Below are 26946 nucleotides of genomic sequence, written 5' to 3' on the forward strand. Positions count from 1 at the left end.
GCAACAAGCACACACCTCTTGCTGCTCCAGCAGAGCCTGTGGAGTTGCCAGCTCCCGCAGGCAACACGGGCTCAATTGCAGCTACCGCCTCTGCTCTGCCCAAGACAAAACGTAAGTGTTTGTTGCGAGAGACTCCATCCTGAGGGGGCAATCTGCCAGCCCAACCCGTTAGCCCGTCTGCTGCTTCCCAGGGGCCCATATCCGAGACACTGCGGAGAAGATCCCCAAGCTCCTCCAGCCCACAGACCACTATCCCATGCTCCTCATCCATGTGGGCACCAAAGACATGCCACAGAGTGCTCCCAGCTGGGTCATGAGGCACTACAGGGATTTAGGAGCAGGGCTAAAGGGTCTGGGGGCACAGGTGGTGTTCTCGTTGATCCTCCCAGTCTCGGGCTATGGGCTGAGGAGGGAGAGGAGCATCCACATAGTTAACCAAAGACTGCGGAGCCAGTGTCATCCGGAAGGCTTTGGTTCCATGACCACAGCCCGCTTTTTGGCAAGAGACAGCGAGCTGCTGGGAAGAGATGGCCTCCACCTCTCTCCCCTGGGGAGGAGGCTCTTCTCAGCCAGGCTGGCTGACCTGCTCCACCGGGCTTTAAACTAAACCCGCTGGGGAATGGGGGGACCACCACCACTGTTGGCCCGCTGAGCAACCCTTGCAAAGCCAGCAGGCCAAGGCACTTAAGGGAGCCCACCCCTGCCCCAGCCCTGGCACAATCTGTGGGCAAGGCAAGAGCCCCCAAGGGGACACCTGCCTGCCTGTACACAAATGCCAGGAACTTGGGAATAAGCAGGAGGAGCTTGTCCTCCTGCTCAGTGCAAATAATTATGATATCATAGGCGGAAACCTGGTTGGACTCCACCCATGGCTGGACCATGGGTATAGAGGGCTATACCCTGTACAGGAGGGATCAGGTAAAAGGGGCGGGGGTGTAGCTCTCCATCTTAAGGAAAGCTACACATCCCTGCAAGCTGATGTTGGCGACTGGCATGGACAGCTAGAGACCCTCTGGGTTAAAATCCATGGGGAACATGGCACAGGGAACAACGGTGGGAGTCTACTACAGACCTCCCATCCAAAGTCAAGAGCTTGACCAGGAGTTTGCCCGGGAACTGGCTGAGGCCACATGCTCGAGGACCATGGTTGTCATGGGGGACTTCAACTACCCAGACATCTCATGGGAGGATCACTCAGCAAAATCCAAGCAGTCGCAAAGCTTCCTATTGTGCGTGGATGACCTCTACCTGACTCAAGAAGTCTACAGGCCAACGAGAGGTAAAGCGCTGCTCAACCTGGTACTGGCTACTGGGGATGACTTAAATCAGTGACCTAGTGATTGATGGGAAGCTGACTGACAGCAACCATGAGCTGATCACCTTCACCATCTGCCATAAAGCTGGCAAGTAAGTCAGCAACACTGGAGTCCTTGATTTTAGGAAAGCTGACTTTGACAAGTTCAGGAGGCTTCTCAGTGAGGCCTTAAGGGACCACAACCCCAGGCGGAGGGGAGTTCAGGAAGAGTGGCTGCTCCTCAAGGGAGCAATCCTCAATGCACAAGTAAGTCTATTTCATCTTGGAGGAAAGGCAGCAAGAGGGCACAACAGCCCCCCTGGCTCTCCAGGGACCTTGCAGACCTCCTGAGGCTAAAAAGAAAGGCCTACAAAAGGATGGGACTCACCTCCAAGGAGGAATATTCTACAGTGGTGCGGTCCTGCAGGGAGCAAACCAGGAAAGTCAAGGCTGCAACTGAACTCCAACTAGCTTCAAGCATCAAGGACAATAGAAAAGCCCTTTTTCAGATATGTGGGGAGCCAGAGGAAAAGCAAGGGCAACACTGGACCCCTGTTGAACCAGATGGAACAACTGATGCCCAGGAAAAAGCCAACCTATTAAATGGGTACTTTGCGTCAGTCTTTCATCAGTCCCATGGGATGGCACATGCCCACTACGGGACAGGGAGGTCCGGGTGAGGGAGATCCCCTGCCCTCCATCAATGCTGACCTTGTGAAGGAACACCTTGAGAAGATCGATACCTTCAAGTCAGCCGGCCCTGACAATCTACATCCCAAGGTACTCAAGGAGCTGGTGAGCATCATAGCCCAGCCCCTGGCACGGATCTTCGAGAACTCCTGGTGCTCTGGTGTAGTTCCCCAAGACTGGAAAAAGGCCATGTGGTGCCTATCTTCAAGAAAAGGAGGAAAGTGGATCTGGCTAACTATAGGCCCATCAGCCTGACTTGTATTCCAGGGAAGGTCTTAGAAAAGTTTATTAAAAAGATGCCATCCTTAATGGACTGGCCGATGCCAACATCCTAAGGGATAGCCAGCACGGGTTTGTTGTGGGTAAATCTTGCTTGACTAAATCTTACTACTTTCTACAACCAGGTGACCCATCACCTAGACAAGGGAAAAAGAGATTGATGTCATATATCTTGCCTTCAAAAAAGCCTTTGATCTTGTATCCCATGATCACCTCTTGGCAAAACTGGCCAATTGTGGCCTTGGTTCCACCATGATCCGCTGGCTGGGGATCCATGGTCGGACCCAGAGGGTGGCGGTTGATGGAAGTCAATTGTCATGGTGCCCTGTGACCAGTGGGGTCCCCCAAGGCTCTGTTCTTTGACCCATATTGTTCAACATCTTCATTAATGATGTGGACATCAGAGTCAGAAGTGGACTGGCCAAGTTCGCTGATGACTTCAAACTCCAGGGCAAAGCATTCATATCAGAAGACAAGAGGGCAATCCAGGCGGACCTGGACAGGGCTCAGCAAATGGGCAGACGAGAACCTGATGGTGTTTAATACTGAAAAATGCAAGGCTCTCTACCTTGGGAGGAAAAACCTGCAGCATCCTTATAGGCTTGGCAGTGCTACACTGGCTAGCACTACGGAAGAAAGAGACTCGGGGGTCGTCATTGACCACAAGATGAACATGAGCCTCCAATGCGATGCTGCAGCTAGTAAAACGACCAAAACGCTGGCTTGCATCCATAGATGCTTCTGAAGCAAATTCCGGGACGTCATTCTCCCCTTGTACTCAGCCTTGGTGAGGCCGCAGCTGGAGTACTGCGTCCAGTTTTGGGCTCCACAATTCAAAAAGGATGTGGAGAAGCTTGACAGAGTCCAGAGAAGAGCCACGCGCATGATCAGAGGTCAGGAAAACAGATCTTACGATGACAGGCTAAGAGCCATGGGGCTCTTTAGCCTGGAAAAGCGCAGGCTCAGGGGAGATCTGATGGCCACCTATAAATTCATCAGGGGTGACCACCAGTATCTGGGGGAACGTTTGTTGACCACAGCGCCCCAAGGGATGACAAGATCGAACTGTTATAAACTTCTGCTAGACTGTTTCAGGCTGGACAAAAGGAAGAATTTCTTTGCTGTCCGAGCCCCAAGGTCTGGAACAGCCTGCCATCGGAGGTGGTTCAAGCACCTACATTGAATACCTTCAAGAGCAAATTGGATGCTTATCTTGCTGAGATCCTATGACCCCAGCTGACTTCCTGCCCTTTGGGCAGGGGGCTGGACTCAATCTTCCGAGGTCCCTTCCAGCCCTAATGTCTATGAAATCTATGAATTCATGGCATGCTGGGGCAAATTCGTTAGTCCACGTTGTTATAAGGCTGAGGATAAGGGGATAACATTCTTTGAATGGTCCTGGGTTCACACTATGTTGTTTTGCTCCTTGAGATGATCCACTGCTGGAGCCTGTTTTATTTCACCCACACTTGAGCACCAAACCCAAATTACAAAACACGACCTTCTTCAAATGTCATTCACGTCAATTTTCTTTTTAATAACCCAATGCAAAGAAAAAATACCTGTGTTTAGGTTTGCCTGTGCACTGCTTACAAGGCTGGAGACTGTCGATGCATTTGCATTATTTTCTATTGTAGCTCACCTGTCTCCTACCAAAACCATTCTTGGTCTCTACTGTGTTTACCATGTGCCATATTGGCATCTATAAAGACAGATTGCCTAGGATTACTCAAATCTGATGCGATTTGGCTAACATACCAAAGCTTGCAGAATAAAGTTGGGAGGGAAATGTTTCTCTAAACAGGCCTAATGAAGCAGCACTACACATTATACCGAACGGACTGAACTAAAAAAAAAAAAAAAAATATTTAAAAATAGTATCAGCCAAATGCACGCAGGCCTCAGGTATAAGGCCGCATATCTGGATTTTTTCCTTGATTGAAGAGACACGTTCTCAAGGCTGGTTATATTGCATCTTACATGGTACATTTGTCAGCTAGACTCTTGGCAACAAATCAGATCCTGGAAGATCACTCCTTTGGGAAACAGGTTCCCAATACTTCCCCCTCTATCCACTGCCAGCTTCAGGGACTTGGTCAGTGGGGGCAGGAGACTTGCCTGAGACACCCTTGAGTGCAAACTTCAGCTGCTATTTTGTCCCCTTTTGCCATGAACTGTTTACATTTGTTACAGCAGCCTTCAAGATACTTCAAGATGTGCTTGGGGCCTCTTTCTGCCTTCAGTAGCAGAAGGATTGGAAATAGGGACTGTGAAGGAGAACTGCAGCTGACAATCAAGCCTTATGTTTTTTTGTTTTTTTTTTTATATGGTTCCTCCACTGGAAAATTTTACAGAGGAAGCAAGTGTGTTCCTCTGTCACACTATCAACTGGTAAGCCCTCACTACTCCCCATTATAATGTAGATGTTCTCGTGACAGGACTTCAGCATCAACTTTTTTTGTTAAAACATTCATGATAGAATAAGAATCAGATTTATATATATTGCATTGCACACTACCAGAATCCATAAGGCAGGACAGTTCAGAAGGGAGCCCTGTCAAAGTCCATCAAGATTTTGGTGCTAACCTTGACAATGTCTACTTAGCATCAGGAATACTCTGTGGCCTCTTGACTGGATGGAGATGTCATGCAAAAAAGATTCCAGTGCATGAAGGAAATACCGATGTGTCAAATCCTTAGTTTTATGAACTTTGAGCATAGCTTACATCATTTTGCCAAAATACTAACTGTCCATTACCGGCCAAGTGTCTCAAGCCGCTTTAAAGACTGAACCTGTTATTATTTTCTTATAGTTAATTTGAAAAATAGCTATTTAACTATTTGTTGATAACAGATTGGAAATTGTTCCTACCCTAGAACTAGTATGCTCTATTTCTAAACCAAGGGACTAAGGAAGGGTACAGCCTACTTTGCAATGGAAAGCCTAAATATGGTATAGGCACATGGTGAGGAGGCCCGTTAGGAGGGACAAGCACAACTCTGACTGACCTCGTCTCCTACTTCATGCTGGGATGCTAGGTTTGGACAATAGCATGGACATCAGCTCATCTTTCTGAGCCAGACATTGATAGGGACCTACCGAATCTGTGATTTCATGAAATCTGGCATTGCCTGCAAAAACTGGGCAATGCCCGTGAAATCCATGGGGGGGGCAACAACAAAAAACCCTTATTGAGCATTGCAGTGGCTCACCGGGGTGGGGAAGCCAGCACAATGGCTGCCACCCCCCTCCCCTGCCTCAACTGGCTGTAAGGGCTGCCCATCGTGTGCCTCTGCTCCTCTAATCAGCAGAGAGGGGCAGGACTGCATGGCAGACCACCTTTTCTGCTAATCAGCAGCGAGGGGTGGGGCCACATGACAGGCAGCCTCTGCATCCATCAACGGTGAGGGGCGGGACCATTGGGCCCCTGGGCCAGACGCATGGGGGGCCTGCTGTGTTCTGCCCATGAGATGGCTGCCTGGGCCCGTAATATCAGACAGCAGCCCTTGTATCAGGAAAGTCCCTAGACTTTAGTGAGAGCTGTGGTAAGAACGGCAAAGATGGGACTTGTCTCGTTGGGAGAAAGAACGTAGTGAATACTCGTCTCCCAGGCAGATGGCCTCAGGAACATAACCCTGTTAGAAGGAAGTTAGAGAAGAAGGGAGCAGAGAGCCCTGCCTTAGCTCCTAGGTAGGTGGTTAGGAATCAGGTGATGAAGGAAGGACCAGAGTCTCACTTGGACTCCACAGACGCACAATCTGTGGAGCACAGAAGATGCAAGGAGTGGATAGGTTCCTGCAGAACAGAAGAGGTAAAAGGTCCCGACTAAGATGCTGAACTTGTGCCGAAACTCTTTCACTCAGGAGAGAGAAAACTGAAAACCCGAAGAAAATCAATATGTAGAAAGTGTCTTTGATTCAAGGATGGGTGAAGGTAGGTCACCGGTTTTCATAGATCTCAAACACAGATATGCATAGCAGCAACATGCCAAGGCAATTTAGAAGTGGTTTACCACCCTCTGCTACATGCATAGATTTCATAGACATCAGGGCTGGAAGGGACCTCGGGAGATCATCGAGTCCAGCCCCCTGCCCAAAGGGCAGGAAGTCAGCTGGGGTCATAGGATCCCAGCAAGATAAGCATCCAATTTACTCCTGAAGGTGTTCAATGTAGGTGCTTGAACCACCTCCGCTGGCAGGCTGTTCCAGACCTTGGGGGCTCGGACAGTAAAGAAATTCTTCCTTATGTCCAGCCTGAAACGGGTCTTGCAGGAGTTTGTGACCGTTCGACCTCGTCATCCCTTGGGGTGCTCTGGTGAACAAACGTTCCCCCAGATCCTGGTGGTCACCCTTGATAAACTTATAGGTGGCCATCAGATCACCCCTGAGCCTGCACTTTTCCAGGCTAAAGAGTCCCATGTCTCTCAGCCTGTCATCGTAAGATCTGTTTTCCTGACCTCTGATCATGCGCGTGGCTCTCCTCTGGACTCTCTCAAGCTTCTCCACATCCTCTTTGAATTGTGGGTTCCAAAACTGGATGCAGGACTCCAGCTGCGGCCTCACCAAGGCTGAGTACAAGGGGAGAATGACGTCCCAGGATTTGCTCGAGACGCATCTATGGATGCACGCCAGCGTTTTGGTCGCTTTATTAGCCGCAGCATCGCATTGCAGGCTCATGTTCATCTTGTGACATAAGTCAGGATTTTCCAGTGCTCATCAACTGGGCACCCCCAGCCTGGGCAACTCGGTCAGAAGAAACAGTCCCTGTCCCCAGAATTATGAAATCTAGATTACATGGGCAATAGAGTTTAGATGTCTAATGAACTGGATGGCAGATTTGTTTTGCAGCACGGCAGGTAACATTTTCTTTTCTTTTCTAAAAAAGCCCTCCCCTGATGCATTATTGCTCAAAGCCTCCCCAAGAGAAGTGATCCAAGTGATGGATCGGTGACTTTAGTAGGAAGACAAAGTATGCCTTATGTGAAGGTCTGTATGGAAAAATGTGCAAGGGCTAAAAACAAGGTGGGCATGAGGTTTTCTTTAACAGCATTATAAAGAATCCCAATTCTTGACAGCAGTGTGGTAATGCAGAAATACATTCACTATTTAACTACCAAGTTTCTTGATCTAAAAATCAAAAAAGGTTTGGCCTAGCTTTTGTGGGACAATAAGTCACTTTTGCAAGTTTACCATCTGACCTTACAAGTATCCCAGGCCCCAGTATTTACAGTACATTGAACAAGCAATCTATAGTTACAAGGCTCCCAAACGGAGTACTGTCAACAGGAATTTTATATTTCACCTGCAGAGTCGGTTGTTGTTTGGGTTTTTATTTGACAGTAACAGTTTTACAACTTGGCCCCGAGGCAGGGTCTCTCTGCAGGGCAGCCGAGGCTCATAAGACAGCATTAATAAGTGTGCTAAGTGCCCTCATAGGAATTTCTTTTTTTAATACCTTGAATAGGTCACACCATGGATTAACTGACCAATTCTATTCTCACCTTCTCCTCCCCCACTGTCAACCCTTCTTCAAGATGCTTTAGCAATTACCTTGCCTCATATTTTCTGGTAGCTTCACCTGATTTTCAAAAAGCAGAAACACGATTTAAAAAAAAAAAAAAAAAAAAAAAAAAAAATGCATTAAAAAAAATTACTTTCTCCTTATAACAAGAATAGTTTTGTTGACTTACAAAAACACATATAGAACACATGTAGTGTATGAGACGAATGATTTTAATGGTTCAGCTACTCAGGTTTTGCAATCTCTCATCCAAGTCTTCAGGAATTGCTTTTATATACACAATCCAATCCTGTGACTGGCAGACTGCTGTACCTGTGCAGACTGGCACTGGAGTCGATTGGACTTTACCTGGGTACAGCAGTGCATCTATGAAAGCCCCTATTAGTCTCTGTATTACAGCAGCAGCAAGAAACCTCAACTGAGATGGGAGTCCCACTGTGCAAGGAGCTGTATGAACACATAGGAAGAAATTGCTCCTGTGCTGAAAAGTTCACAACCTAAACAGACAAAGCCGACAAGAGTGGGAGAAAAGCAGCAGCATCTGGATATTTTCTTTCTACAAATCTCCCCCTGCAGCAGGGGCTGCGATACACCTCCAAATGTTAAAGAACTGGGCCCACAGTTATTTTGACATAATAAGCAATCAGCAATGTGGGCAGACTGAAAGTGACAAAAAGGAGGAAAGCAATTTAATAGTGGGCTACTCACAATACTAAAACTGCCTCTCGCCTTTAATTGCCCCGTGGCAGATGTTGCAATAAAAGCACTGCACAGATCCATGTTAGCAAGATGACTCGGGCCATGTTGACAGTAAATGACTTTAATATGTGGTTTGCGACATTTCTGACAACAGTTAACATTTAATAACTTCACTTCTTTAATATTTAGGGCTCTTTCATCTATAAATATCAATATTTATTTGATGAAGAAAAGCACTGCAAGTTTTTCAATGCAAAGTTTCAATGCCCATGTTTCAGTTTGAATTTAGGTTTAGGAAAAAAAAGTTGAGTTTGCTTTCAACTATAAACCCAAAATGTCCCAAGGAAAACCTACCTTAAGAGCCTACAAAAGCTTCTGCGATAGCTGAGGCGCTGACTGGCTGCAGCCACACTGGGAGGAAATGGGGGGCGTGATGGGAAATAGGCTAGTGCTGCAGAAAATATCAGAGAGACCATTCCAAATTCTGAAAGAAAATTAAGGAGAAAACCCAGTAATAGTTAGCACTGATTTTAACACTAAAAGCACACTTTAACATGAACTAGGAGTCTAGCCTCTTTCATACAAACTGTGTCCAATGTTTTACAGAGTTCAACAGCAGAATTACACAGTTAAGAAGATGCATCGCTAAAATAAAAATAGGAAATATTTTCAGACCAAATTTCAGAGATCAAGAAATCACCACGGTGGATAGAGATGGACAGACCACTCCCAAAGACAGACAAGTCTTTTCCTCAGCAGCTCCTAGCTAAGGTTGAAGACTGTGTAAACAGCTGGAGTAACAATTAGAGGAGAGCAGAGACAGCTGGTTTGGGAGGAAGGCTAGGGCAACTCCATTTGTGGTTTTCAAGGCAAGGAGGGTAACTTCAAATGAGCACCAAGCAAAGGACTCTGAGGTTGCTGTCCCTTTCCCTGCGTTAGATGGCATGTGTGATGTGTTTGTATGTAAGCTGAAACAGCTGGAGCCTGGGGAAACCCTAGAGGCAAGGAATTACAGTGGTCATAGCACAGGGTGATGAAGATGCAAAAAGAAAAAAAAAAAAAGGATTCAACAAAGGTAGAATCAAGGTGACACGATATGCACGTTACTATCTATTGTACGGTAAAAGACATCTATAAGCATAGTTAGGAAAGTATTGGATCCACTATCCTCCACGGATAGTGAGCATAGAAGTAGATGAGAGAAACAAAGACACATAGCTGTTTGCAGCTACTGAGCTGGCTCACTAGCAAGTGTTACACCTTGGAAAAAAATTTGCTATGGAAACCTGGACCAAACCTGGGAAGTAATGAGCACCTAGAAGGAGGTATGATCAAACAGTCTAATGATCAAACATCTTGGGGGAGTGGGAGGGGGGGCAGTTTACCCCAGTCTAAATTTGTTACAGGTATTTACCATTTTGACAGCACTCTCCCTCCCTCCATGCTTAGTTTTAATACAATTGTCTTCCTACACTGTTAAAAAACAAGAGTGTTACTACAGAGAAAAACCTTTAGCCATGGATTGTGTCACCTTAAGAGCAGCTGTGAACTTATTACAAAGCAGCTCTTCACCAGTGCCACAAATTACATTTCAGAAGGGTTGGGGTAGTTGATTGCTTTAACTTCCATCTAAAATCCTTAAAAAAGAAAGAAAAATAGAACATCAACACAGAGAAGGCATTACGCCATCTCTTCTGCCAAACAAGGGGAAGATAGTTCATGAAATGAAAAGCAGACAGTACACAGAATCTGAACAATCCAATTGGTGGGGAAAAAAAAAATCCCCCAAAATCCACAGAACAAAAGCTTCAGTTTGCTATACAAAATCCCCTGCCCCCCCCCCCGAAAAAACACACAGGATTTCTCCTCAAGGTGCATTAAAATGACCTCCTTTGAACTAAATTGTGTATCCTTTTCCTACTGCAGTCTCATCAAAAATGATGGTTCCTAAGGTTCATGGACATTTTTGCTTTTGCACACTGCAAGATCGTGCTGCCTACAGGAGTTCAGAAAACACTACGTTCAATGCTGATGTACATTACTGCTTCCAAGGAAAGAATGGGGAATAAGGAAGTGGTTTGGGATTTAGCTGAATATGACTAGCTCCAAGAATGAGACATGCGCTATTTTGTCGGATTAGAGTGACGCCCAGAAGGTGACGCACAGTTTGCCAGAGGCTAAGAAAGCAACTCCACTTGGTCATCACATTTTCAAAGCATAATTTTGAGTCATGGAGTCATTCGGTAAATTCAGTGGAGTCATTTGGTAAATTCAAGGTGTAGAGAAAGTCAGGACACTGGTTACAGAATGTTATTACTTCCCCATATCACAACTAGTGATCCGCATCATTGGTTTTTATTTATAAAAAACAAAACAAAAAATTAATCTGGGAATTTTTCTGGGTTTACCTTTGACCCAAAATACAGGATGAAATTGGGAAAAAGAGAAGAAAAAAAATGAAAAAACCCAAATGGTTTAACGGGGGGGGGGGAGAAATTGCCAATGAGGAAGGGAGTAAGGCTGGGACTAGGGAAGGGGCAGGGGGAGGAGTGTGGTGCAGCACGTCAGCTGTTCCCAGGGCTGCAGCAGGGAGCAAAGTGGGGTGAGCTGTCAGTGGGTGCAGGGAGCAGGGTTGCAGCTCTTACTGTTAAGCATTCCCAGGAGGGCTGCAGGGCTGTGCTGAGCTTTTCCCAGGGGGTACATGCCCTCAGATCTATGAGAGCAAGCTACTGCTGGGGCTCGCAGCTCCCAGCGCAGGGCCAAAGCCAGAGGTGCCGGGGTGCAGCTTGGATCTGTGCACCCCAGGAGCAGTTCCCATAGCCTGTCCCACTCTGCTCAGGGTCAGAGCCTGGAGTCCTGTACCTCCAGACACCCTACCCTGGCCCCCGCACGGCCGCCACCACCACCCCCCACATGTGGCCGCAGCCACCGGCCCCTGCGCCTGGCTGGAAGTCTGTGCCTCAGGTAACCGGCACAGCGGTGCTTTTGGTTTACTGGAATCACCGATTTTTCAGTTCAAATCCCCGTTAGCTGGCATGAGTGGGGAATGGGCCAGGGGATCTGAACTGAAAAATGGGTGTAAATCAGTAAAAACCAAATGACTTAAAAAGAAACAAAAGAAAAATCAGTAAGAACTGAGAATGTGGAACATGAATGACTAAGAGAAAAGACTTTTTAAAATTAGCATTTCTTAGAAACACAGAAACGTTTTAATAAAGGTGTTCACCTGGGGCAACTTGAGGGTTACACCTCAAGCTCTTTGCACTGAAAAATATCTAGTCTGAAAGTACAGTAGCATAGTAGACAGTCTGTAGGGCTAGACTGTGAATACGGGGGTTTATGCACCAGCAGAGAGTCACATGCAAGCACAGGTAACTGCTACAAGGCATGTCCATTTGCTGTGAATGAAGTAGGTTGTGAAGCACTGGATACAAATGGCTCTACTACATTTGGTTCCTTTGTTACTTACTGTTACTGGTAACAGTCCCAGTGGTGTTTCCTTGCAACCCACAATATCTTCCTCACATTGCACCTCCTATGATAATGAATCTACTTTGTGGGCATCGACCTATACATAAAAAGGGGCAGAGCTCACTTTGGAACTGAACCAAAAATAGCCACTACTAGTAAGGGGCAAAAGGACCCTCATGCCTGCTTAGCTCTGTGTGCACCACACTAGTATCTCCATCCATCAGACGTCTATGGGGAGTTTCTTACAGGTCAGAGTGCAGACGGGGGGGGGCGGGGGGGCTGCCCCCATCATGAGGTCTGATAACAGAGGAATAGCTCACCTTTGTAACTCCCATTATTTGCTAGATTAGACTCCAAAGACTAAATACAAATGGAGGCCAAGTTCACTAGCTTGTTTTTAACTGCAAAACGGAATTAAAGAAAGTCGTGGAAAGAGGTAAAATACGAGATGCCCTGTAAGGACTGAGGAATTGCAGGCTCAGAGAAAAGATTTCTTCAACAGTAACCGACTGACTTGACAGCTCTTTCAACAAATGCTGATCAGATCCATCAAAGCACTTGAAACAAGGAGAGGGCGCAAGAACAGCCAACATAAACTAAGGTGTAGGAAATACTACGCTGAGTACAGATGCCGTATGTCTTTTGCTGAAGAGTGAATGTGAAATGCCTCATGAAAGCAATCTGGGCACCATGCCATAATGATCTGGAAACGTCAAAGTAGAAAGGCGTCTCCAGTTTAGCCATGAAAGTAGGCACCCTGCTGGATGAGTAATCTCAACATCGGAAAGGGAAAAAGCTTTACGTTCAGGAGGTACAAGTCTCCTTGATGCAAAGTCCTTCTCCTCTTAAAAGGGTATATCTTGTATCTTAGATGCCATAAAAATCCTGCCCTGAACAGTTACACAGTAAGAGAAGAGTCTTAGTTTTTTCAAATAAATACAATGATTTTAAATTTGATGGCTAGGATAATAACAAACAGCTCTGCTCAGAGCTAAGCGCAATGCCAGTTTCTCCAGGCAGTTCAAATGATACAGCCGAATCCTCTTCTATAAGGTCCCCACTGTTCTAGTTGTGAATCAATGTGGTATGCACAGGTGATGAGGGTGCGGTGATAATTCAGTCTGCTTGAGACAAAAAAGCTACAATATATTAAAATGGAGAGGGAATGGAACAAGGTTCAGAGAAAGACTGTAAACTGGGTTTATGTATAATCACGGCCTCACCCACTGTCAGACAAAGTCTTGGGGAAAAGAACAAGCTTGCGTGTCACTCATCCCAAATTAGCAACTTGTATTATTACAGTGATCTAAAAATCAACACCTAATTTTCAGAAGCTATTTATTTAATGTTATACCCAACAGAAAACAGGAAGGCAGCTAAGACTAAGGTGGGTGTCCAGCAACAAGTTAAATTGGCCCTTTTTGCAGTGCGTTTTCAAGCAAGATGCTGTGAGACAGTTTGGTGGATTGGCAGAAAAACAGGGGGCTGGGAGACTTGGGTTCAACTCTTACTGTTATTAGCTGCCCATGTGATCCACGACAAGCTCCTGGCTGCTTTGTTTCCCCACCACCTGTTAAATGGGAAGAATAATACTAACTACCTCTGCAAAGTGTTTGACATCTGCAGACGTAGAGGGCTATAGAGAAACTAATTACACACCAGAAGTAATTAGCTCTCAATTCTGACCTCCACTAGGTACAAGAAAATGCAATCCAGAAGGACGACACATCCAAGAGGGAACAAGTTACAGTTCCCCGGTTTGGTAGAAGGCCTCATCTCATTCCACTCCTGCTCACATCATATGCATCCTGTGCTCTGCTGGGATTTAATACAGAGATCATCTCTCAGTTGAGAGTTTCCCCATCAAAAGGGCAACCCTCTGCTGGCCAGCACCATGCAGGGTCCACCTCCTTTTCACTGATGGGAGTGGTACAAAAGAGCTAAAATTTAGGAGCAAGTCTCACCTCATGTGACACATCACCCACACAGTAGGTGTAGTTACCAGGAGGAAGCCAGCTCCTGTTTAAAAGTGTGCGGAAGAAAATAACAACTTACAGCTGCCTTATGCCATATTTCTCCCAGGAAATTTGAGAAATGCTATGCAGCACTTCTGCACCTGTGACAATACCACCCACTGATATGATGGATATACTCTTCTAAAATCTTCCCCATCCTAGGAATCCAGAGGATTTATTCTACCTACTGTTAAATTCTTCACACAGATTGCTTCTCTAGAGCCGTGCCGAGTTGTGGGTCCGGCAAAATGAATGCGGAGCGCCTTTTAAAAACAGCTGGTGCACACCGAGCCATTGGCCTCGATGCATGCATCTCTTAGCTTAGCCACCAAAAGCCTGCATACGATTTTCTGAAGAACATGCTCAGGAAATCCTCCCCACCGGAAGAAGAGAAATGCACAGATTGTTGGTCTATGTGGGCAGGAGAAGCAAGACTTCCGCTGTGACTGGACACCCAAAACTGCTTAAGGGAGTAAATATTATACTTCCCTCAACATTAAAAAAATCTTCTTCAGTTGGGGTGCCTGGACTGTGGAATAAGCTCCCTCCAGAGGGGGTGCAATTTCTGACCCTGGAAATCTTTAAGAGAAGACTGGACAGTCACCTCACTGTCATTTTTCCTACTTGGTGCAGGGGGCTGGACCTGATGACCTTCCGAGGTCCCTTCCAGCCCCTTACAATCTATGAATCTCAAGCCAATGTCCTCTAATTCACAGGACCTACTTAATATGTGCACTCTTTATAGTGCCAGAGAAAATCAGGGCTAGAAGGGACCCCAGGGTGTCACTTAGCCCAGCCCCTTGCTCAAGGGAGGATCGTTCCTATCCGAAGCATTCTAAACAAATGTCCGTCTAACACAGGGCTGTCCAACTTGTGTGGCCCCAGCTACACGCAGCCCAGGCACATGCTGCACACTGCATCATGTGACACTTCCTCCTGGCCACCCACCATGGTAGCCCCACAAGCCAGGAGCTCCCCCCTTCACACCTGCGTAGGTGCTTTGCACAGGCCACCCTCATGTCATGCTGGCATGCTGCAACACCACCACACCATTGTCACCTCCCAGCGAACCCCACCCTGTGAGAAGGCAACTCCATCCCACGTCAGTCTGACTGCGGGGTAAAATTCCCTCCTTATGCAAAGGGTGGTGTTTATTCTGACCCTGAGCATAGGAGCAAAGCCTTTCAACTAGGAACTGCTAGGTTTTTGGGGATCATTAACATGCTCTAGTCAAAATCCTCAGCCTTGACTGCAGCCAACCCCCAATGCTTCTAAGGAAGAGGAAAAAAACCAGAACCCTGACACCCATAGGAAAAGAAAAGGAAAAAAAAAAATCCTTCCTCGGCCCATGTGGCAAGGGAGAACTTGCATCCCCCCACTTCGCACTATAACCTGCAAAAATGCACCTTTAGACATCACATATCTTCACTGAAGGAAAAGGATGACAGAAAAGGAGTCCTATCCCTTCCATCAACTCATCCCAGCTCCTGTGATCTTCTTTTGTAATTAAGCCAGTTGTAGAGCTCTGCTTCATTCTCCTGCAGCTGAGTACAGTCCTCTCCAATTTCCACCTGCTCTGGGCTGTGGAAGTCTTCTCCAGAGCTCTAAGCAACAGGTGTGTGGGGCTGTCCTGGGCTTCCCACTGTTGCTCTTCCCAGGACGCTCTAGGCACTGCTGATTTTACATTATCTCGGACCAAAGCTTACCTAAATTCTTCGTGAAAAGCTGCAATGAAAAAGTTTCCAACAACTTCTCTAAATAGTCTATTGTACTGTTGTATTACCTCACTATTCAAATGATGAAGTTTTTCCTCATGTCCAACCTAAACCCATTTTGCTTCTATTTCAAGCCTTTGTTATGCATCTTACTCTCTGCACACTCCTCCTCTAGTCACTAGAGGTTTATTTCCATTTCATCTATTGCTCCCCAAACACATGCTGAATTGCGATACTATGAACAAAGATTTTCATCTGCATTCCTTTCTCGCTGACCATCACTTTGAACTGCCATGGCACACAATGTTGGATCTGCCTCTAAACGAGGCTGCAGGCCAAAAATCTGCTTTCCTGCTCTTTCGGTATGTGCAGTCTAGGAAAAAGGAGGTTGCTCAAAGGGAAAGGGAAAGTCTGCCACCCATTGAGTAATGCAACTTCAGTACTGAATAATCAACTCCAATGATTATTAACCTAAAAGAAATGCTGTCACATTAAGAATGGACAGGCACAGAACATTGCAAAGAGCCAACAGGATTCAATATGCATGCTTATATAAACTGTATGGCATGTGTATGCACACACACAAACACTTATAGATATAGATACTATTAAAACTTCAGATACTTTTTTGAAATTTTTAAACCAAAAGGAAGAGCCAGTAACCTATCTTGACTGCACTCCACAAAGAATACATGCCCAAATTCTTAGCTGATATGCTATGCTGAGGCTCCACTTAAGTTAATGGAATTATGCCAGCATATGCTAGCTGAGAATCAAGCCTAAGTTCCTTCAGCTAGGACTTACCACATCTTTAAAAGAAAAGGCTTTGCTACTGAACACTACTAGAATGAGTTTCTTGAAGAACCTGAGAAATCACCTGGCTTGCTAAAGAAACACTGCAAGAAAAAGCCTGGGTAAATAAAAGCTAGTGTTTTATAACCGTAATGCTCATAAATGAGTATTATTCAGTAAATTATTGCTCCTACATAATAACTATTATGCCTGTGTATGAAGGAGGGAGGTATGTACTTTCTGGTTAAAAACTAAAATCAAGAGATTTTTTTATACCAATGTTATGGTCTTTAATACTCATCAATTAGTCGCTTTGGAAAACCTTTTACACAGTTACGCCCTACATGAGGACTGATTTTCCACAAACGAGAACTCAAATGCTGAAAGATTAGTGGATTTCTACCACCACAGTTAATGATACAGCAACACGAGTGAGTGTTGAGAGGCTTACTGTTCAAGTTCCACGAGGTTTGGATGTTCTGCACCAAAATGCAAAGCTCTAGCTAAAGGCAGTTTTCCTAGAAAAACAAGATACAAGCTGCTAGACTACATGCTGTGTTTAGAAAGAATTAGTGTCCACATTCAGAAAGACAGCTCAGTTGGGTAACACTTCTGCATGTCACATGGGATTCAATTCAGCTCCTCCTGTACCTCTGGATTCTGCTACTCAGGACAGACAACTGCTGGAGAAGCCCATTTTAAAATCGCCAGGCCAGCCATTAGAGGGTAGTAGTTATCACACACTAGTAGCACGTCAGATACTGAAGTTTCACCATACCTGCATACAAGACAGCTTCAATGCGGTCCTTGATATGCTCCGTGCTACTTTCTGAGGAGGCAAGTGGAAGATGTGATGTTCCATTAGGAGATGGAACTACCAAAGGTCCCACAAGAAAAGCACATGCTGCACCAAGGTAGCTGAGCATGGATGCAATAGCTGTTGCAGTGGCACGTTCATCTGGAGAAAACCATGTAGTGGAGAGAAATGGAGCAGCATTCATCACAGTGGGACCTGCCAATCCGTTTAACAGCTGCCCTCCATGAATCAGTCTAGAAGAGAGAAAAGAATATGCAAACATTTACATAATAACTGCTTTACTTAGACATTATGCAAGACACAGAATGCTTGCGAGAGAGAGCACTAAAACGTGTAATTCCACAAGAGATGACAAAAAAGAAAGAAAGAAATTAGTGGAAAAGGAACACTCTCTACTAAAAGGAACAAGATCAGTCTCATTTGAACAATTTGGGTTGACTTTTTTCTTATTAGCACTGGAACAAATGGAGACACCAACATTATCTTTAAAGAAGAAATGGTTTAGATTAGGAGAGTTTGAGGGGAGGGGTATCATATTAGAATATATATGCAAAAAGGGCTTTACTGACAGTCAGACCTTTTAAGCTTGATTCCTTATGTAGGAACAAGTTCCATTGGGATCAAAATTGAAACAAAGTGTTTTGCATATTTCCATTGAACCATTTATTTTCATTTACCCTCTAATGGGAGTGTACTTGTCTAAAGAAGATGAGGCTGAGCCCCGAGTGTTTCTGGAGTAAGCTACTCCTTACTTATTCAGCTATTTGGCTACCCTCAACAAATTGTAGACACAACCAGGTAACAAGTAGGGTTTTACTTCCTGTGCATGCTCACCAAGCCTTAACAGACAAAGGCTGGCAATTAAGATAGAGAGATTAATCCCAAGCACTTTAGTCACTGCAAACATCTATCCAACACTCGTACGATCGACGCACACACAGAGGAGTTTCTGAAGCCTCTTATAAACATGGAATCCAGCCAGAAGTCTTTCACTGCAACCTTTCCAAATGTAATCAGATTTGAGGTGCTAAGACCCTCTGGAATTTATAAATACTGCAGATCTAAAAAGCAGCCATGGATAAGCTACCAAGTTAGTCAGTCAAAATATTCTTAGCCCTCTGAAGTGAATATACTCCTTTGTGCGTTAAGATGGGGGTGGAGGTGACTTCAAACCGTATTTATTTTTTCAGTGCAATGGGAACCCATTGTTACTTCTGCAAGACTCTTGTTGTCAGAGCCAAAAGTCCATGGTCTAGAAGCTGGGAAAATGAGAGCCAGGATGCATTAGTAGTTAGGCAATGTTTCAAGCCACACATGGCTAAGCAATATACAGCATGGCAGAAGCCTTTAAACTTCAGGAAGGAAAATTATTTGAAGGGAAAGCTGACAGATTGCTTATAAAATTAACAATTTACCGACAAGAAGAAATCGATGCCTCTCATTCCACTTTGGCTTGAAGTGATCGGTATTATGTAAACTTACAAGAAATGTCACATTAAGAGAATCCAATGCAAATCAAAAGAAACTCAAACCACCATGCACACCACTACACACCATAGGAAGGAAACATTTTATTGACTTACTACTTAAAAGACATAATTTTACCTCCATTAAATCTAAGGAAGGTTATCTGCTTTGAAACTAGCAGTGAACCCATTCTCCTTTTGTAATGCTCTGCTGTACCTCTTTTCCTGATTTCCTAGACAAATAACCACACGCTAAGAACAGCTAAACTTTGTTACAATTTAAAGGGGGTTTCCAATTTTCTTAAACTGGTAGTAAAATAATGCTCCAGTACAGTTTTCAGAAACGGCATGCTATCTTTGAGCAGGCTGCAAAAAGTGGACCTAGCCACTTGTGGTGTTTTGTTAAAGTGCCAGATTATTTAAAATACGGAAAAAGGAAGAAAGGTCCTCTTTACAGCAGAGTTCATTCCTGCTTTTTCAGTGCCACAGCCCGATTCGGCAGAGATTTATAGCTTAATTTTAAATACATACATGGGAGCTGAGGTAGTGCAGGTGCTAAGGTAGTGCGGGCACTAAGGTATATGATTCATAGCCTAGACGCGGCAAGTTTGAGGCCATAACAGCAAGGCCCAGTCAGATCCCAATAAATCTGCAAATTCTGCTAAGTATCTTGTCACAAGAACACAAAAAAGGAAAGGACAGCTTGCTTGCAAACAAGAGGTATGTCTCAGTTTATTGCCAATGCAGGTAGTTTCCACTCTACCTCCCTGAATGACGCCTCCCCGCAAAAAATAAGTTTTTTGCTGCTTATCCTAAATTATTGCTGGGTATTTTCTGAGATATTTTATTTACATAAGAGGCTGCATATCAGGGTGAGCAGAGCAACTATTGCACGTGTAATGGTTTCACAAGTAAATCACTTTGGGACGAAAGGCACTAAAATAAATGTAAATTACTGCCTTATGATAGGACGTTAAGGAAATTCTGTTCCCACAAAACCTCTGCAGTGTAGACGTATGTTAACATCTCTCCGCACTCGTACTATTAGAAAACAATTGTTCTAATCTGAATGCCCTCATTTTATAAAGTTTTCCAGGGATGCACAACATTGTCAGGACATGATACAACAGTCTTTTCTGCAGGCTCTGGGGGAAGGTAAGCATAGATGGCACCATACTTTAAACTGGAAAACCTTGCAAAACAAGTTCATAAATTTGGGGGGGGGGGGGGGTGTTAGGGAAAAAACATGTACTTATTATATATGAAATTAGTCTTGGAGTTCAGATCATCTCGATCAAACTTCTATCTTTGCAACGCCCTATGATCTGCATTCATAACTAGGAGACCCCTTCAGCAAGCAAATGCAGAAGTGAAAAAATCATTTTTTAAATCAGTATATTATCTTCTGCCTCTTCATACGTTTCTTTTGTTTATTTTATTTTTTTCTCCCTGTGCCATCTCTCCTTCCCTTTCCAGTTTGGTGCGATGTCTGTGTTGACCGACTTTTTGGCTATGGCAAGCCAGGTCTGTTCATACCGCTGTCAGCAGTTGAGCCTAATGACACTGGACTGTATGGCCTCATCTTTTACAGCTCCTTTGCAATCCTCATTTTGCAAGCCACAAATATTTTAGTTTTTTAAATGTCAGACCTTTACCGTCAGACCAGCATGGGCTTCTGGTGTTCTCCCGCATCAAATATCTGTGCATATAGTTGTGTTCTGATCCTTATTTTATCCCTCATTGACATACTGGCTTGAATTAAGCTACTTTTCCTGGAAAGGATATTATTTTCATTTGTTCCTCTATGTATCTTTAGCTCATCTCTCAAGGGGGACAGAAAAGGAGATTCTCAAAAATGTGGTTGAGTGCATTTAGTAATCTACTACTCCAGGAGACATATGTAACAGCTAATACAGCTGACAGAGAGAAATATGAACAAAACCAGTATTGCTGCCTTTTGCTGTTTGTTACAATGTCTTGTTATCACTGAAGTAGATTTCAGGCTAAAAGATTATCAGATCTCTTTCTTACACACCATCATCTGGGCTAAAAATTGCTCCAAGATTAGAAGTATTTGTTCCCGTTATTTCCCCATTTTCTCTTGGGTACTGCTATCCAGAAGGAGCAAAGAGCAACTGTGTTTTTTTGCACTGTAATTTAAGTTTGATTCTGTAATACAAGTCATCTTTTGTATAAAAAGCAAGAATAGCAAGACTTCAGTCCACTGCTGAACCCAGATGGAAAACATTTTTAAGAGCTAGCAGACTAACAGTTGAATTTTGATCGATTCTACATTCAGCTGCGCTCTGCTTTCAGATTTACACATTGCTTTTCCAATATTCAGCTAATTATTTTCCAGTATAAGGTAATGTTGAAGTACTGAGTTCAAACAGAGAATATCCCAAGAGTGTGAGTTTGTTTCAATCACAATCAAGAAAAAAGAAGTACGAAAGAAAAAGTTAACATAAAGTATTCAGCATGAACTAATGAAATAACGGTTTACCACATACTTGACTTAAAAAGGGAGGTAATTAAGTGCCAGCCTAACCCTCTTGATAGCCACGTTAGCGACCTATATTTGGGAGCCTTTATGAAGCATCTTGTCCCTTGGCTAGCAAAGCTGGGTGCTGAATCTGAAATCTGTATTTTGACTCCTGAATTCTCTGCTAAAAAACAGTATGCTCTTTCATTTAGGAAGTGACACAAGTTTTATCATTTCAACAGTAAGAATAATGGCCCACAGCCTCCTGGAACTGGTGCGTTTGTAAAGAGGTATACATAGGGAAAACCTAACTACTACCGATAGGTCATGGGAAATCGCTACAAGTTTGCTCTCAGCACACAGTCATAAGTTAGCAAGATACAGAACAAGAGAGAATCTGTACGTGACAACAGACGCTACTGGACTGTGTAGTTATCCTCTGTCCATCCATTTCCCAAGTCTTTATTAAGTCTAGTTTTAAATAACTCAAGCTATTGCACTTTTACTACTTCCCAGGGGAGGCTAGTTCACATTTAAGTCTTTAGACTAAGCCTGTGCTTCCTTGATTGATTTTCCTCATTGCCATCACAACTGAAGCATCACAGGTCATCAATAAAGTGTTTGCAGTGTTATAAACAATGAAATTATATCACCGGCTAAATCAGGCAAGAGAAAACAGACTGACTGCATAGGAGAAACATTTCTGAGATTGGTGCTGATACTCAAGGTAAGACTGATAAGGGTTTTCCAGTCACATCCTGTTTTACTTCATTTTATTTTAATTTCCTTTCAGGTTGAATTTTTTTCACACTTGGTCTCAGCCCCAAAAGGAAGTTCTTCAGAAAATAAGCTAGCTTCGTTCTGCCATTTTTAAGCTTTGCAAGTATACACAAGCTTTTCTTACCGTGTTAAAACAATGATTGATGCCTCTTAAATGGTTTTTCATTGATAGATAATAACAGCATTTTCAAAGGAAGAGAGCCTTAACTTTATATTATGGATGAAAAATAAGGGTGGTGGTGGTGGTGGTGGGGAAGGTGACTTGCCCCACCTGGGGCTGACTTGACTTACTGGAATTGAATTAAATTTGCCTGCCTGCCTGCCCGCCCGTCCATCCCTCCGCCCGGCCGTCCCTCTCTGAGAGAGAGATCTAGATACATCTGTAGAGATCTACAGCTATCTAGATGCATCTCTCTACATGACGGGGGAGAAAACCCCTTCAAATTCATCAAGGTCACAGTTTTTAGTCAGAATTGTGAATTAACGCAAGGCTGGGAATGGAGAAACAGTTATAGGCTTTGAAAAAAAAAAAAAAAAACCATACCAGTTTCTTGCTAAGTAGCTGTCTAGTGCAAAAATGGTCTGGAGACAGCTCAGGGAGGCAGCCTGCCCCAAGTTACACCTCTGGGACACGACTGTGGGGCCCATTTTCTCAGTCATTAACAAATGTTCTGTTAAATTTAAACTCTCCACTATGCCTGGCCCCTGGGAGGGAGGAGAACCTTGTGATGGGGTATGGCAGTGTTAGTAGCCCGTCCCTTCCAGCAGCCATGTGGGTGTAGAAAGAGATCCCTGCCACCTCTTCATGCTGTTGTTTATAGCCCCAAGCAGCAGAAGCAAGACCCTGACAAGCTTCTCGATGGTCTCGCTGCTGTCCACGCTTATTGAGGAATGTGCAATGGGAATTGTTAGTTTGCTACTTCCCATCTTTGCTGTTGGACAAGTGTAATCAATTTCTGGAAGGGGCTTTATTCATGAAAGTTTTCACTTTGCAGACAGACATCAAGGGCCTACGTCCCCCTCAGAACGCTGTTCGCTCACCGTAACCAGTGGATCCTTCAAGTCACGTACATTTGCACTAAACAGTTCATTTGGAACAGACGGTGCCTTTTCCACGGTTCTGTAGTGGCCACCACTTGGAAAGCGCGCTAGAAACAAAAAAGAAAACCTTCCATTTGAGGATCTTAAAAGCCTCTCTCAAACATTCATGGATTTTGTCTCGCTACGTGGCAGCCAGGTAAGTAAATACAACCCCTGTTTTGTTTTAGATGCCAAAAGTGATGCATGGTAAGGTTAAGTTGTCCAGGAAATAAAGAATATGAAAAAACATGGACCCTATTCACATCCTACTTTCAAAGATTTATTAAAGATAGGAGGGAATTGATTTCAGCTTCCTAAAGAAAAAAAAAACCCCCAAAAAACCAAAAAACCCCAAAACTTATCATTTTCACTAAATAGATCCCAAGAGATGCATAGCAATTTTCTTCAGACTCATGTTAAAGCTTCAGGGGGAAAAATGGAGTTATAAAAAAGGTAGAGGTAAAACTAGGAAGCTAATTAATAGTCATGATATGTAGAAATATAAAAATTCACAAAAAAGCAGCATATCTAGTCCTTTGCGTAGCTCAAAGATACTGCACCCATAGTCCAGAAGAGTATGTTTCCAGTTCCAGTGAAGGAATTGGAAAGCAAACTTGCCTCCAGAAAAAGCAATGTGTTCATGTATTAGAAACAAACTTGCCAAAGGATTTATTTGTATGGAAATTGAAAGTCATCCAATATTTTCATTAAACTGATATATTTGTGCAACACAGGCTTTGAGCCTCCTGGATAGTGAAGTTATTAAGATTTTTTGGTTTGTTTTTGATGCATGAGGCCACTGGTGTATGGGATAATTTAGGGGATTCTCCCTCTTTCAGTCAAAAAAGTATCACAGGAAGAAACCCACAGTAAACCTGAACCACTGTATGGTACATCATCTGCAGCAGTCAAGTAAGAAACTTTTATAAATGTACTGTCTACTGTTTTCATTACAACTCAGCTCACATCCCATCTCCTGTGCCTACTGTGGCCTCATCACAATCTATCACATTACTCAAGAATGATCAGACTTTGAAATGACCACCATCAAGACCAAAGAGAATTTCAGACATTGAATTTGCACATCTCTCTTCACTCGTGGTATATATAATAGTCTGAAAAGCAACAGATTTTGCTTTCAAAGTTTAAACCATTGAAAGAAAAAAAAAAAGATAGTTACTTTGAAACTGTTATTACTGAAAACCTGCCAAGAGCGAGACAAGGATCTGCAGTGAAACAAACACTGCAATATCGGGCCAAGACACTGACATCTCTGTCAGACGTCCTGACAGTTAAAAGGCAACAACACAACAGTGCAGCGAGACCCCTGACAGTACAGTGACAAATTCACTCAAATCCTCACATCATAATGCCATGTTATTGTAAGCCATCACAGCTGTCACACACTTGAGAATGTTTTTTCTGGTCTAAGCATTATCCAAGTTTGAAAGATAGGGGCATGTGACATCAAAGCTTCCCCCCCACCCCCCGGCATTTGTGATTTGGAGACCACTGCGGTAAAGCAGAACAAAGCAGCCCAATGTCGTTCAAGATGTTCACAAACCCAACGGTAAAGGAAGGTTACCTCTAAAGCAGCACCAATACAGGACAAAGTCACTAAATGTGAGCACATTTGGAAAAGCCCAATATAAACTGAGTAGCTGTATGCCCAAAATAAGCAACGGTGCTACCAACTAAACATGACACAAAGGGAAGGCAGCAGAAATGATTGGCAGCTTTGGAGTTAGGGCTGTTGTAAAAGAAGTTTTATAGGGTGGGATGATTTAGCATGAAAAAGGACACCAGGAGATGCAGTAAAATCAGGAATCAGGAGACGGAGCAGGCCAAAGAAGTGTTCCCAAGCACCCTTTTATCATCACCAGTTAAAGAACAAGAACGCTTCCATATGAAAGCAACAAATCTAAAATAGTTTCAGTCCACAATAGCTAGCCCCATACACAAGCTAGAACTGACACGTACAACTCCAAGTTATTGGGTATTATGGAGAAAAACAGTGTAATACGATTTAAAAAGAAAAAGGTTAGCCATTTATGTAAATGGGATAATCCCTCCTGTTACATGAGAGGATGCTAAATTACAAAAAGCTATACAGCCCTATGCTTTAGGGCATAATCTTATCGGGGGTGGACAACCTGCAAAACATGTACCATGAGTGACAAGGGCAGCCTTTCTGCATGGCATACGGTAGAGAGAAGAGAGGAGAGAGAGCACAGCACCAGGGTAGGGCAGGCAGCAGAAAGCACAGCAGCGGATCGGGTAGAAGAAGGGGATCAGAGCAGCACTTGGGGAGGGTACGGGGCCAATTTGTGACATGCCTGCCAAAAAGGTTGGCTCCCACTGAGCTAAATCACAAATGGAGGGTCTGGAAGAAGTACTGCTTCTTGCAAAATTGGATGCACTCTGGGATTTTTTTGATGACCAATAACGGGATGTTTTAGAGGCACTCTCAGAGAACTGACAAGGACTGTCGGTCTGTTCTGATGTGTCAGTCATCGTATTTCCTGCACCAGACTGGTGACGTCAATATGACTGCTATTAGATACTATAGGAGAAAGTCTGCACAAGACCAGGAGGAAAGAATAGTCTGCCTTCAACACCAACATGTCCCCCCATTTGATTATTTTACTTTGTGGAATAAAATGTTAATGAAAAGAGTGATGGTAAATTTTTGTATTCAAAGCTTGGAAGAGCTCCCTCAAAAAAAACAAACAAAAAAACCCAAAAAAACCAAGCAATAAAACATGCTTTAAAAGGTTGCTTGTGAAGTCTAGAAACAAATGTACATAATTATTAGTTGGGGTGAACCGATAAAGAATTTCTTGGCCACTACCGATCATCGATAATTAGCCAGCCATATTGGCCGATACCGATTCGAAAGCCAATTTACAGAAATGCAGCAGGGCAGAGTGAAGATCAGCAACCTGCTGATAAGTTTGGGGGGGGGGGGGAAACCAGACTGAGGCCCCCATGGTGAGGGGTGCCCAGCCTTGGGCACTGGGGGGGGGCGGCTCCCCACCACTGCGTGCACCCCCTGGGGAGGCATGGGAGGACATGTACCTCCCAGATTTGTGCACTGGGCTGGAGTGGGCTGCCTACTGTGAGCTCAGGGGCAGGGATGGCATCAGCCTCTTCCTGGCTAGGGGCCTGGGCCAGGTCTGGGAGGGGTGGCTACAGTCTCTGCTTGGGGCACTCCATTCTACTGCCTTTGCCGCAGGAGCCCTGCGCTACAGGGCAGGCAGGGGATGCACAGCCAACGCAGGGCTCCCAAGGGAAAGGCAGCAGAGTGGAATGCCCCAAGTAAGGGAAGTGCTGGAGGAGGAATTGGGGGGGGGGGCATTATAGCCACCCCAAAATTCCCCATAGCCACCCCCCCCAGCACTGCTGTTGCCACCCACAGTTAAGCCCACTGGTTCCAAGTCCAGCCCTCCTGCCGGGAAAAGGCTGGTGCTGTTCCTGGCCCTAAGCCCACAGGGGGCAGCCTGCATCTGCCCCGTGAACAAGTTGGAGGGGGGTATATGCTGTCTATGCCTCCCCCATGGATGCATACAGAAGTGGTAAGCCACCTTCCTGCCCCACTTCTCCCTTGGGTGCACACAGCAGCAGGGAGCTACCCTCCAACATGAGTGCACACTGCAATTGGGAGCTGCCCCCCCGCCACCTCCTGGACAAGCCACCCACAGCTCCAGCCTGATCCTGGCCCCAGGGGTTGCATTCATTGCCCTTGCTAGGCAGCACCTGCCCATGCCCCAGCCCTACTTCCTCCCTCACCGTGGGGGCCTTGATCTGCCTACCCCCACAACTTATCAGCAGGATTGCTGCTCTCC

At 44.6% G+C, this 26946-nt stretch overlaps 1 protein-coding gene across 2 annotated transcripts in view; it reads right to left on the reverse strand.

The window, feature by feature from the left end:
- The window catches only part of SLC49A4 (solute carrier family 49 member 4), a 107204-nt gene that overhangs the window by 45040 nt on the left and 35218 nt on the right, over positions 1–26946 (reverse strand). For both annotated transcript variants that reach the window (XM_090046004.1, XM_090046005.1), the window contains exons 3-4: positions 17255–17526; positions 8838–8967 (exon numbers count right to left, since the gene is read on the reverse strand). In XM_090046004.1, coding sequence (XP_089902130.1) covers positions 8838–8967; positions 17255–17526 — 402 coding nt within the window. The remainder of the gene's footprint in view (positions 1–8837; positions 8968–17254; positions 17527–26946) is intronic.

This window comes from Crocodylus siamensis, chromosome 4 (genome assembly GCF_052110815.1).
Source record: "Crocodylus siamensis isolate JL-2025a chromosome 4, ASM5211081v1, whole genome shotgun sequence".
Taxonomy (NCBI): domain Eukaryota; kingdom Metazoa; phylum Chordata; order Crocodylia; family Crocodylidae; genus Crocodylus; species Crocodylus siamensis.